Source organism: Salarias fasciatus, chromosome 17 (genome assembly GCF_902148845.1).
Source record: "Salarias fasciatus chromosome 17, fSalaFa1.1, whole genome shotgun sequence".
NCBI lineage: Eukaryota > Metazoa > Chordata > Actinopteri > Blenniiformes > Blenniidae > Salarias > Salarias fasciatus.
Genome location: NC_043761.1, coordinates 12314684 through 12327385, shown reverse-complemented (window position 1 = coordinate 12327385; position 12702 = coordinate 12314684). Strand labels below are relative to the sequence as shown.

Sequence of the window (12702 nt, the reverse complement as noted above, 5' to 3'; positions counted from 1 at the left end):
GAACCACAGGGACGGGAGGGAAAAAAAAAAAAAAATTGATGTGCATCAAGGGACAAATAGAGACTGAGAGAAATGAAAAGGAGGAGGCTGAAGAAGGAATATGATTTACTTCACTCTGTGTTCCTAATTTTGATATTTCTGGTGTGTGTCTGTGTGTGTGTGTGTGTGTGTGTGTGATAGGACCATTTGCTGCGTGACTTAAGTGTTTTCTGAAAGCAAAACGGGTTGCTCTTACATTTGACTTTTAATGTCTTCTCACAATAGAGCGGCGAATAAACGGCAATTATTCATAACACATCTCGACAAAAGGTACCTCGATTGGACACAATTTGCGCCGATGCCACCACAGATATCTTTTCAGCGCGAGGTGCGCTCGTCTCCGGCATCTGCCAACCTTTAGTTGACTCAAAAGGCGGCAATCACAGCCTGCAACAAAGGCCTTCATTTTGTCTGGCGGGGAATAATAATGCCGGGGTTCCTCCCAAGCTGAGCCCCTATCCCATTAAACCTTACAGCCCCATTGTCATCATACACACCATTAACTTCGACTGCGGCGAGATCCCAGCACCCCACTGCTGCCCTGCGCTGCCTTTAGGGTTCCCCCTCCATATAACCCCACTGCTGGATCCTTCTGCGGGTTACCTCTTATGAAGTCGTCACATGAGAAGAAAAATCTGCAGCTATGACCTGCTCGACTGCAGCAGTTAGTATTTTACAGGAGAAAACAGTGCAGGAATATTGTTGCCTTTGCACCTTCCGTACCTCACTTACACCAAACTATCTCCATATCAGGGTTCAGGAAACTGTGAGCCACTCCTTGTGCCAGTTATAATGTGCATTCCTATGTGTGTGTGTACACTGTGTGTGTGTGCATACATGAGTCACTGGCTCCCCGAGCATCTCCAGATGGTCTCTTTTGGATTAGCCGCAGTGTGTCAACGTCTGCTCCCGTCCCCGCTCTTCTGTATTTAGTGTGTCTGTCCGTCATTTGAGGATGGAGGAGACAGATTTCAATCATTGTGCAGAACTGGCATGTAGGAGCCTCCCGTCTGCATGTGGGCCTCCACCTGTCGGGTGTCGCCCTGCAGTCTCCTCCCCCTCACTGTAAATAGAAGCACAGTTAATGGTCACTTTTCTCATGCCATATCTGAATCGGTTTTATATAATTACATTAATCTATGAAGAAAATTATGACTCGAACCTTCTAAAGTAGAAAATTCCCAGTCCAGAAAGGGTTAATGGTGCACTAAATCTAAAGGTTGGCAGTTCAAGTCATCCTTGTTTCTGTCACCAATGGTCCTTTGGCACGACGTGATGAAATAAGTTGTTCCAGAAGAAGGACAAGCACCTTGCCAAGCAGCTCTTTTGCTTGATGGTGGAGTGTGTGTGTGTGTGTGTGTGTGTGTGTGTGTGTGTGTGTGTGTGTGTGTGTGTGTGTGTGTGTGTGTGTGTGTGTGTGTTCTTGTATTTCTATCCTTGTCGGGGCCAAATGTCCCCATAAGGATAGCAAAACGTGGAACGACGTGCCTTGTGGGGACCTTTTTCCGGTCCTAAGTAGGAGAAACAGTGTTTTCTTGGCCATGTTGTTGTTACTGAAAAAAGTAAAAGTGCAAAAACATTTGTTTAGGGTTAGGCTTTGTTGTGGTGTGGGTTAGGGTTAGGGTAAGGGTCAGGGTTAGGGGCTAGACATGAATGGGAGTCAATGGACGGTCCCCACAAGGATAGAAATACAAGACTGTGTGTGTGTGTGTGTGTGTGTGTGTGTGTGTGTGTGTGTGTGTGTGTGAATGAATTGGAAAATGTGACCATGTAAAGCACTTTGAATTTGCTATAGCGCTGAAAAGGTGCTGAAGTCCATTTCCCATTCAGACCCAGACGGCAGTGGCGATGTTGCTGCAGCAGCGGTCGCTCTTATATATATATATACACGTTAAATAGTAAATAAAACCGCAGAATTGTGGAAATGCCGGGACGGAAGTACAAGTGTGACTGTAGGAATATATAGGTCTCTGCACTGTGAAATGTACTGAAGTGGTTTTAGTTGAGTAAATGAAGATCAATAAAAAGTTCATAATATTAACTAATGCTTCCAGTAGGAGTAGCTAAAAAGAGTCAGTTTTTCTTCTTTTTTTTTTATGATTATATCTTGCTGTTGCTTTTAGAAGCGTGAACTGAGTGCAGTTGGTGAGAAATCAATGGTCAGGCAAATGGCCTTTTATTAAAAGGGCTTTTTCTTGCTCTGCCAGCACAATTCCTCCAGGATAAGAGCTGCCCTTGATCTTGGCAGCTGATATTTAACCTAATCCCTGACCGAGAGGCCAGATCATGACCATCATGCCGATTCCTACAACTCCGCAGCGTGAGCCAACTGCCGAAATCCCACACTTTCGCTTAATTTCGGGGGAATAATACGTAGACGATATTACCCTGGTGACTTTGAACATGACAAACGGCGGGATGGGGGAGGAAACCTCATCGCTTTAACATCCCGTGTCCCAGTGAAAGAGGAGATTGTCAACAATCAAAGCAGCACAGCAGTGGTGTTAATATCCCTTTGATCCCTGCACCTAATCCCACTAGATTCTTTGCTTAGATTAATTTTGAAGTTATAATGCTGAGTTTTTCCTTTCCTGAGACCAAATCGGCTTTTGTTAGATTGTACATCCGAATGGCTTTGCGAGAGGTTGTGCTAGGATGAACAGGATGTGGAGGAGTGCTACCGGCATTTTAATTCTAGTTTGTTTTTGTTTATTATTTTTTTTCCTCTCATCCTCCGATAAGGCATTTTTGTACCACGCACAGAAACTTACGCTTCGACTTTGACTGATTTTTGCCACATCAGCTAAAAGTGCACAGCCCGGCGAATAGTCAAGATACCGAGATCCAAGCAGCACTCAGCCTCTTCCTAATACCACCTGAGCCCCGTTCACTGCAGCTCACAGATAGGACCGGGCCCCTCTATCTGTTCATTTTGGCAGGAACAAGCCCAGAAAAAGAAACAGACTTGTATATTTTTATTATTCTGGACAGGCACAAAATAGAAGCCACTCGCACAAACAAGGTAATATGAACTGTGTCAGCGTGCGGCCCCCAGCGAGGACCCCTGGACGCCGCTCGAAAAAAAAAAAAAAAACCGAGAGCCAGCCACCACCTGGTTTTAAAGATAAAGGCTTTATTGAATTGAGCACACACATCAAATAGAGCACATCAGCAACAGCAGGGCCTGTGTACTCGCTTTGCAAAGTGAATGAATCCCCGTCCCTTCTGGCGAATAATATGTTCATGCCTATTGACTAGCTGGCTGTAGCAAATTTGAAAATGGCATTTAGGGACTTAATCTCAGAGCAGCTGAACCGGACACAGACTGTTGTTTCACTTCGCACTCTTTGTTCCTCTGTTTGAATGGTTATTTGTGCATTCTGTCACTGAGATGGAACCAAACAATCAATGCAAAAGTAGTTTTAATGACAGGAGGCCGAGCGCGGAGTGCATTAACATGTCTCATTAGCTCTTAGAATTGTTTAACAGGCAACATTTTGTTTACAGTTTGCACTGCAAATGTAGTTACGGGCAAGACAACGACCCACAATGGGAAACGGTCGCTACTTAGAGCAGAACTTGTGCGGCTGCATTGACTTTGCCACTAAACTTTGTCTTCCTCTGCCCTCTGCAGCCTACCTCTGCGTTTCTGGGTGAATGTGATCAAGAACCCCCAGTTTGTGTTTGACATCCACAAGAGCAGCATCACAGATGCCTGTCTGTCCGTGGTGGCCCAGACCTTCATGGACTCCTGCTCCACCTCAGAACACCGCCTTGGGAAGGACTCGCCCTCCAACAAGCTGCTTTATGCCAAGGACATCCCCAGCTACAAGAGCTGGGTGGAAAGGTGAGCTTTCAGCTATAACGAGCATGAAGTGTGCGAACTTTTTCGCCGCGCGCATGAAGACATAAAAACACCGGAAATCCAGTTTTTGCTATGTTTCAATCTGAAACCCAAAATGACTGTGGCGCTGTGATCTATGAGCTGTGAAACCCAATCTAAATTACAAAGCAGCGGGAATGATCTGGAGCACCCCGGGCCTGAGAGCTACAGTATGCACGAGTGAGTTGTTGGGGAAATGTGTGAGTGTGCGTGTGTGTGCTGAAAATAAAGAGAGAAAGCATTCGTCAGAGTTGCAGGCAGCACAAGCTGGTAATTTGTTAAAATAGGAGTTGTATTAAATTTATTTGTCAGCAGAGGGAAGCTAGGAGGTCCTGAATAAAAGATGGGGTTCTGGGAAGTGGCTTGGACTATTTGTGTGTCTGTGGCGTCTTCACCAGCCTCAGGATGAAAATATATGTGATCCGCTCACATGGACGAAGGAGGTTTGGACTTGTCGTGTGTCTGCAGTTTCCCACCAACACGATTCAGTGTGATGAAACTGAGGGCTCCATGTTGATGTAGAGGAGGACGTGTTTGGATTAACTGCTAACTGCTGCAGAAACATCCATCCCACCGTCCTGAACTGTGGATAAATCATCCCTTCGCTGTGCATTTGCTGGAGAAATAAGTGAAGCTTCAGTCATGGACTGTGCCGCTGCTTCCCTTTACTGTCTGAAGTGTCAATGTGAGAGGAGACAGGACAGAAACTGTAAAGATTGGGAGAAGTCGTCCCTCCCTGTCTGATTCACGCTACAGCTCAGTTATAAAGATAAAACGGTGTTTCCTGGAAAGCATGCTAATGGAATGAGCAAATCAGAAAAATGGCTTTTGTTCAGTGCAAGTCTGCAAAGAAGGAGGCAATGTAGGGAATGTGTTGTGTTGCAGAGAAAGCACAAACAAAACCACTTAAAAAATCTGATGCTGTAGATGACTTGAAGCCAGGTTTTTGTTTTTTTTTTTTTTGCTTTGTTTTGTTTTTCTATAGGCTGAAAAGACAGAATATTCTCAAATCCATGTCAGGGTGTGCTCAGAGTTGTTTGGCCATCGTCTGGTTTGAAATGTTACTAGCTTGTCTGGACAGAAATACTGTGTGTGCTGAAAAGCCAGAAAGATTTAGTAATGCCCTGCTGCGGCAGAAGTACCTGGTTTTCTCTGTAACAAGAAGTGACTATAAACCCAGACTGAACGTGCTGTTTTTATTACTTTAATTGAGGAGTTCTTGGCTTGTAGATCATCTGAAGAAGAAAATTTAAGCTTCTAATCTGTCTGAACGATCCTGTATGTTGTGCATCTATCATTCACATCATGCGTAATTGAGAATAATTTACTATTGTGAATATTTCCACCAGCTGAGAGCTAACAGAGTTTATAAAGAAACTAAAAACACCTGCACACACACACAGAAGAAACCCCTTCAGTCATGCATACCAACACAGACGATCAGCTGTGAAAAGATGGCAGCCGTGACGCCTGTCGCAGCTCTTGTCAGGTCGGTTCAGACGTCGCCGAATTCCCGCTGAAGCTACATCAAGGCTCTTCCCTGTCGGGGCGCAGCTTAGAAGCTGGGGCGTAAAGTGTTTACATTTCCAATAATCAAACTGTGAATGCACCGAAGTTTGTGCTTTAATCAGACCCGCGTCGGCACCGCCTTACAGTCTGCTGACGTTGGCAATACGGGGTTTGAAAGTGCAGGAAGGTAAATCAATCACATTAACACTGCATCAGCCTGGTAAAAATCTTTACGCCGATGACTGCTGAATATCATTTAAGGACGGCTTATGAAAAATATCTCCTCCAAAAAGCCCACCTGGCCTGCACACTAACAACCCCCCCCCCCCCCCCCCCCCCCCCCCCCTTCGAAATGCCTCCCAGCATCAAACAGGTGTTGATACGGCTACGACCTCAGTGAGCTACACCCACCTGCCTCTGCCTCTTCCTCCTCCGTTCGCTTTGAAGACTTTGTTGGCAAATATCATCTCCCTCTCTTTCTCTTTCTCTCTCTCACACACACACACACTCCGAGAGTTATCGAGCCGTGCAGCGGGCCTGTCCTCCAGCGGCTGCAGCTACAGGAATTTAATATGTAAATAAGCAGCTTTAATTAACATAGTTGATATGGGCAACGCAGCTGCTGCTGACAGTGACTGATTGCCTCTGCCTCAATGCAGCGAGTGTGTGTTCTTACCGTTGTGGCGTTCCAAGTCGAAGCCCAAGACCTCTCGGCATCTATGATGGCTCCATTTCAGTCGCTTCACTTTAAAACACACTTGTTGCCTCTGTGCGACATGCATTATTTAAATATCTTCAAAGACGCTGCTGTAAAACACTGCGAGGAGTAATGAGCTCCAAGGAAGAACATCGACTTTAAAAAACACCGCACAGGGTGTAGCCTGTTCTCCAAATCATTTAACCGTTCGCCGAACAACATTCCCTGCAGTAAGCGTGTTTCTAACAAGCATTTCTTCGTTTTTTTGTTCCTCCTCCTCTCCTCCCACAGGTACTACTCAGACATTAATAAGATGCCAGCGATCAGTGACCAGGACATGAATGCCTACTTGGCAGAACAGTCACGGATGCACATGAATGAGTTCAACACCATGAGCTCTCTCAGCGAGATTTACTCCTACGTGGGAAAATACACTGAGGAGGTGTGTGGCACTGTGACTTATGCTTACTGCACGCAGTAGTGTGTCCTGCATTATAGCCGTTATTGAGTTTTGTGTGATTTCAAGTAACATTTCAATGCTTAAACTTTCACTAAAGTCAACATTTCAAAGTCGAGATTTGAAAGGACTTCCTGTTTCGTTGTGTACGTTGATTCATGCCGGTGTGTGTGTGTGTGTGTGTTCTTACGGCAGATCGTGTGTGCGCTGGAGCAGGACGACGCAGCCAGGAAACAGAGGCTGGCCTTCAAGCTGGAGCAGGTGGTGGCCTTCATGAGTCTGGAGAGCTGAGGACCGCACTTCCCAGGGTGCACTGGGAAGAGACCCCGTCAGAAACCGAGCCGTGCCTGAGCGAAGATCTGTCCCAATCTTTTTTCATCATGTGACTTCCTCCCCCCGCCTTTCAAAGATGACTTCTTCCTTGACCTTTTTTCTGCTTCCTCTTCCCTGAGAAACTTTTTTTTTTTTTTTTTTTTCGTTTTCCTCATCCACTCTGCTGCATAGACTAGTTTACCTGAAAGCATGTGAGGGGTGGTCCGGGGCTGAGTCTCGAGTCTCCCACAATGCAATGTGGAGGATCTCTCAGCTTCGCCACAGGGGGAGCTTCAAGGGGCGACTGCTTGAAGGCTGGCCATATTGGCATACTTCTGTCCCCCTGCTGGAAGAAAAGAGGGGGAAAAAAACATTTTTATGTTGCCTTCAAGAATTTACACTGATAGGTAATTCTTTAAAAACCACAACGGTGGGTGTCCGTTTTGTTGAGAACTTTTCAAAATAGGATAGTTAAAATAAGACCATCTCTAGAGTTCAGTTTATCGTAGTTCTATATTCAGATGTACGGAATCGAGTGGAAACATCAAAAACCGACGACTGCAAGCCAAATGAACACCTCCGAAGGAAATTAATGCAAGGATGGTTTGCCAAGTTTACACTGTACCTTCGAGCAAAGCATACATATCCGTGAAATCTGGGGCGAGTTCAGGCAAACCTCGAATGTTCTTGTGTTCTTTCAATGTAGCTGGAGTTGTATTTAAGAAAAAGACTGATGGGGGGGGGGGGGGGGGGGATTACCGCTTCTCCGAACTGTTCCTTTATCGAGACGTGATAGACGCTAAAACTTTACAAAGCCAGAGCATCCCCAGCCTATAGCCCCTTTGCAGCATTCTCACGTTTTTACCTGCCCAGCACACATTTAAAGAAAACGCACATGATTCCTGCTTCCATTTGGCTTATATGGCTACTGCAAAATTACGCTATTAGATGAAACCCTGAAGCCCCCACCCAAGTTGGATCCTTTATTTAAAAAGACAAAAAAAAAAAAAAAAAGAAGAAAAGAAGCACACAACCAACTCTGGAAGACAGTGTTCCGACTGCCGATGGAAACACCCGGAGCAGTCCTTGCCTGGCTCTCGCCACTTCCGATCTTGTGTCGCCCGTACAGCGACGGTCTATCAAAGCACACATGCGCACAGATACACACACACACACACACAATCAGCAGCTGCCCAAGATCCTGACTGCCCAGATATCAACGCCGACCCTGGAGGTGGTTAAAAAGAAAAAGGGGAGAGCTGGCTGAAAAGCACCGGGTAAGAACTGCTCGATCAGTAGAAATAAAGATGCGACGCGGCGTGGCCAGACGGCCGCCTGCGACCTAAAGGGGCTCTGATGTGAGAGTAGCACTTCTTTTCCCAGGATGTTCTTATTTTAAGACTTTTTTGCGTGGAGAAATCAAACAAGATGGACTTAGTTGGTCAGCCAAAAACCAAAGGAGCTTGAAATTTTCAAAAAAAAAAAAAAAAAAAAAGGTCAAAAATGTATTTATAAAGTGCCACTGAGGAACTGAAAAAAAAAAAAGACTATGTATGAGAAAGCCACATCTAGGACACACAAAAGAAAAGATGTTGTGACTGGAACTTTGAGAAACCTGTGTGATTTTTCTGACCTCAGTGTGTCGAGGTGAGAGGCTCCGTGGGCGAGGTGGTCCGATCCTCCGTTCTCTTTCCATCGTCCCCGGGTCTCTCCGGCTCTCGGCACACCGTTCACCCCTTTTGTCCGGCTCCTGACCTACCAGTTTCTTTCCGTTTTTGCACAAGCGTTGGAGATGGTAGCTAGTTGCATACGGCAAAAAAAAAAAAAAAAAAAAACAAACCCCCAACTCCTGAGTGTGTAACTGTTGAGGCGCTCTTGTCTGTATTAGTGTAGTTGTCCTCAGTGGCGGTAGGGGGCGGCCTTCTCCAAGCCTCAAAAAAAAGAAAAAAAAAAGGAAAAAAAAATTCAGATAAAGCAGAGCAAGACATGAGCATCATGGCAAGACAAACAAGAAAAAGATGGACTTTAAGTAGATAAGACTTGTTGGATGTGAACCTCCACAATGGGAGAGAGCGACTGAAAGAGATGATGGAGGCGCCCTCCGTACCTTTTGACCTCTGCCCTTTCTTTTGCCTTGACAACGTGCCCCATGTGGTGATGTGAATGTGTGAAGACCGCCCTAGGTCCACCTTGGGTCCTTTATTGGCTTTTTAAGCGCATGTAAAACGTAAACAATTTAAGAAACTTATTTAAAAAAAAAAAAGTGAAAAATAAGAAAACTAAGCCTTGCAATGATGATGTGGATGTGTTCTTTTATCTTTCTTTTGCTTGGAAGAATTGAGATGGAAAAAGTGGATTGTTCATGTAATAAAAACTATAACTTTCGTTTAAGGTGGAACCTTTATCCAGTTCAGCCCCCCTCTTACAGGAGAACCCCACGCCCATGGTTTTTGTGAAGTGGTAGATGCTAAGTAAAACCGATATATTATACCTTTGCATGTTGACCTATCTGGATGGTATGAAATGGAACTGCCTTGCTCAAAGATATTTATATACTTCTACGACTATTCGGGACTCTGGTCATTTTACAAACGAACCGTTCGCTCCGACATCATGGATCTCTCAGAAAGACAACATGTAGCCCATTTAGAATTTCATGTCCTTCATTACAAACCGTCAGTTTTTCTCTGTCACAGCTGTGCCTCCTCTGTGCTTTTTTATTTTGGGTTGACAGAACAGTCTGGTTCTGCTTTTGCTGCTATTAAATGTTGTTTAGACTACCACATTACTTTTTTATTCATCACGATAAATGCTGAACTACTTCTTTTTTTTTTTCTTTTTTTTCGTCTCTCTTGGCTGAAGCCCAGAACAGAAGGTAACCATTTTGGCTTCCTTTTTTGGGCAACGACAGACAAACAAACAAACAAACAGCAACAAATGACCGCGTCAGTTTGTCCATTTCATTAGTTGCATTAAAGCACAAAAACCTGGATGAACTCGCCAGCAGAGGCATACAACCGCTGACAGACTTACGTTGAAGAGTTTTGGCTAGTGACTGTTTCTTTTCATGGCTGCCGTGTCAAACGTTCTGTGAGAAATCCACGCCACTGTTTATTAATGACCCTCTACAGTATGATGAATGTCTGTTGTTTCACCTTGGAGGGGCACATTCACAAAGTGTTTACTACGTTTTTATAGTAAACAAATCGAATTAAATAGATGAAGGGGAAGAAGGACTGATTAGAACTGGATGACTGATTCTTAGTGTAAACTTGCATTCATATTTAAAACTATTTCAAAGAAATGTCTCTCATTCATGTAGCCAACTAGACGCCCAAAGCTTCCCCTTCCTCGCTGTGTGTTGCTGTAGAACACAAGCTGAGAGTCCTCGGCTGACGTTGTGAATCTGCCCCTCAGTGGAACGTCCCGTCTTTCATTTCCTCCTGTCGCCACCCCCCCCCCCCCCCCCACCCCCCCTTTCGACCGAGGTCGCCCGCGAGCGGCCGCCTCGCGTCGCAACCGAGCGCAGATAAAGTTTCCACCTTCAAACGTTTTGTAGGAACTAAAAATGTCCTCCTAGCTCAGTGTTATAGCAGGTGTTACACAAACACACTAGAAAAGACTTTTACTAGATCCTATTTGAAAGATAAAGAGTATCTTATCAAGAGATGAAAACGATACCTGGGGGATATAAGGCGAGCTTCTCTAACTTTGTTATAATTAATTGTATACCTGTGTATGTAAATATAATGCATTCCTATTTTGCAGTCAAGAACAAAATACTATTTGTAATATAGAATAAACTTTATTATGAAACCAATGCATTGCATGATTGTCTCTGGTTTTTTTTCTGCACATATGTTAAATATTGACATACAAGTGATGAAATTACACCTCTACCTCTGCCACGAAAGACATGCAGTAACCCAAAAATCATCTCAGACCTGGTTAGGTATCCAAATTATTCAAATGATGGTTTGATCCAATTAATTCAGAGCGTTGGGCCTGATTTTTCCACATTACCACTGGGGGAGATAAAGAAACCAAGGTTTGGAATAAATGGGAAAGTCATGCTCCGACTGCACATACTGAATAGTCGATTCCGAACATGAGCAGCTCCAAAGAGAAAATCTCAGCATATTATGTAAATTAGCAAACCAACAGTCATATTGTAAGCCCGAGTCTCTAAGAGCAGCGACAATAACATCCAATTTAATCAAGACCATTGTCATCATAATGGTTAATACAGGCTTGCAAAGCGGCTTGCAGACACAGGGACAATGCCTTCTGATGCACAACAACAATAAACATTTCTGCAAGTCCTGAATAGAGTAAACAAAATCGAAATCACAAATTACCCACAAACAACTTAATGTCTGGATGGCACGTTAGCGCAGTAACAGTACAAAGAGATATTGGATTTTATGTTTGTGAGAGAGATTTTGGTAAAACGAGCAGAGAAAGAAATGAGTTGGTTGAATAAAATATGACAGAGATGAGACTTTGGATTAAAGTTGTACATAGACTTTCACCTCGAGGCTCTAAAAAACAGATACTTTTAATGAAATGTCATGCTTTCCTTGTAATTTCAGGTTACTGTGAAGGTATTTTATGTTTAACACCTGTGTTTTAAGTCATAGTGATACTATTAAACTGCTTTTCCTCTGTAAAAGTAGAAGAAAACCTGCTTCCTCTTCATGTCATTTTTAAGCTTTAAACAAAACTCACTGATGCACAATCCTGGCTGATCAAACGAATAAATAAATGAAATAAAAATCTAATATTTTGCAATCATTTACACCTTTTGGCTGAAAGCCTTCTTGTTACGACTCAGAGTGATGCAAATGCTTCTCAGGCGCTAATCTCAGCTGGAGTCCAATAAGCTCCACGGGCTACTTCCACTGTCAATACGAAGGTTCGAAAAGCTTCTTCCCGTAATGAGAGGCGTTCTCTGACATGATGTAACCCGGGTCATTATAATGCAAGGAAAGCAAATATCCGCAGCCTAAATAATTAGAAAGAAGCGGCAGTGGTAAAGATTAGCCTGAACCTGTGCGCTTTCCTCTGCTGAAAGCCAATCTAGCAGACCTGAAGCCATTCAGGAAATCAAGGAGGGAAATCCCTGCCTGGAAGCGCATCGTGTCACTCCGCAAAGCTTAGCTGTAAACTGAGGCAACCACACAACCGCTTGATTCTGCGCTACAATCTGCATTATTCAATGTCACACATCAAAGGCAGTCGGAAAACCCGGTTTATTGTGCTAATTGTCGTTTGGCGTTCCAAGCCTCGTTATCTCACGGAACAGACAAACTCTTCGCGGCGTCAACTTCGGCGGGAGAAGCCACTTCACAACAAGGCCACCTTGAAAAACACCTTCCCCAAGACCGGAGAAGTCGGAGGTAGGCTTGAAAGAAAAGAAAACAAGTAGATGGGAAAACACGAGTGACAAATGAGGAAATAGAAAGTTCTGTGCAGCAAAGGAGGACAGGGGAGGTGCGAAGTGCAAAAAACAGAGTGACAACCTGCCGGATGGGTATTTATAGACAGGAGGCTGACGGGGCCCAGAGATTGAATTGGCCCAGTGTCACCCTCCATATACCAGCCAGTGAACTGGGAGTAATGGGTGAGAAATAAAAAGAGGGAAGGCAGAGGGAGAGAGGCAGGAAGAGGGAGGGAGGGCCGTCAAGTGTTACCCTAATTTTCTGACTAGTGAGCTGGGAATAATGGAAGAGCGGAGCGCGGCGCCTCGGAGGGGCGATGGGTTGAGAGAGGTTGGGTGGAGGCATCGGAGGGGGCAGGATGATA

The 12702-nt window shown here is 44.5% G+C and overlaps 1 protein-coding gene across 1 annotated transcript in view; it reads left to right on the top strand.

The window, feature by feature from the left end:
• The window catches only part of plxna4 (plexin A4), a 203057-nt gene extending 193898 nt beyond the window's left edge, over positions 1-9159 (top strand). Inside the window, exons 30-32 of the mRNA XM_030113595.1 lie at positions 3674-3886; positions 6420-6570; positions 6781-9159. Coding sequence (XP_029969455.1) covers positions 3674-3886; positions 6420-6570; positions 6781-6876 — 460 coding nt within the window. The 3' untranslated portion in view covers positions 6877-9159. The remainder of the gene's footprint in view (positions 1-3673; positions 3887-6419; positions 6571-6780) is intronic.
• The last annotated feature ends 3543 nt before the right edge of the window (positions 9160-12702 follow it).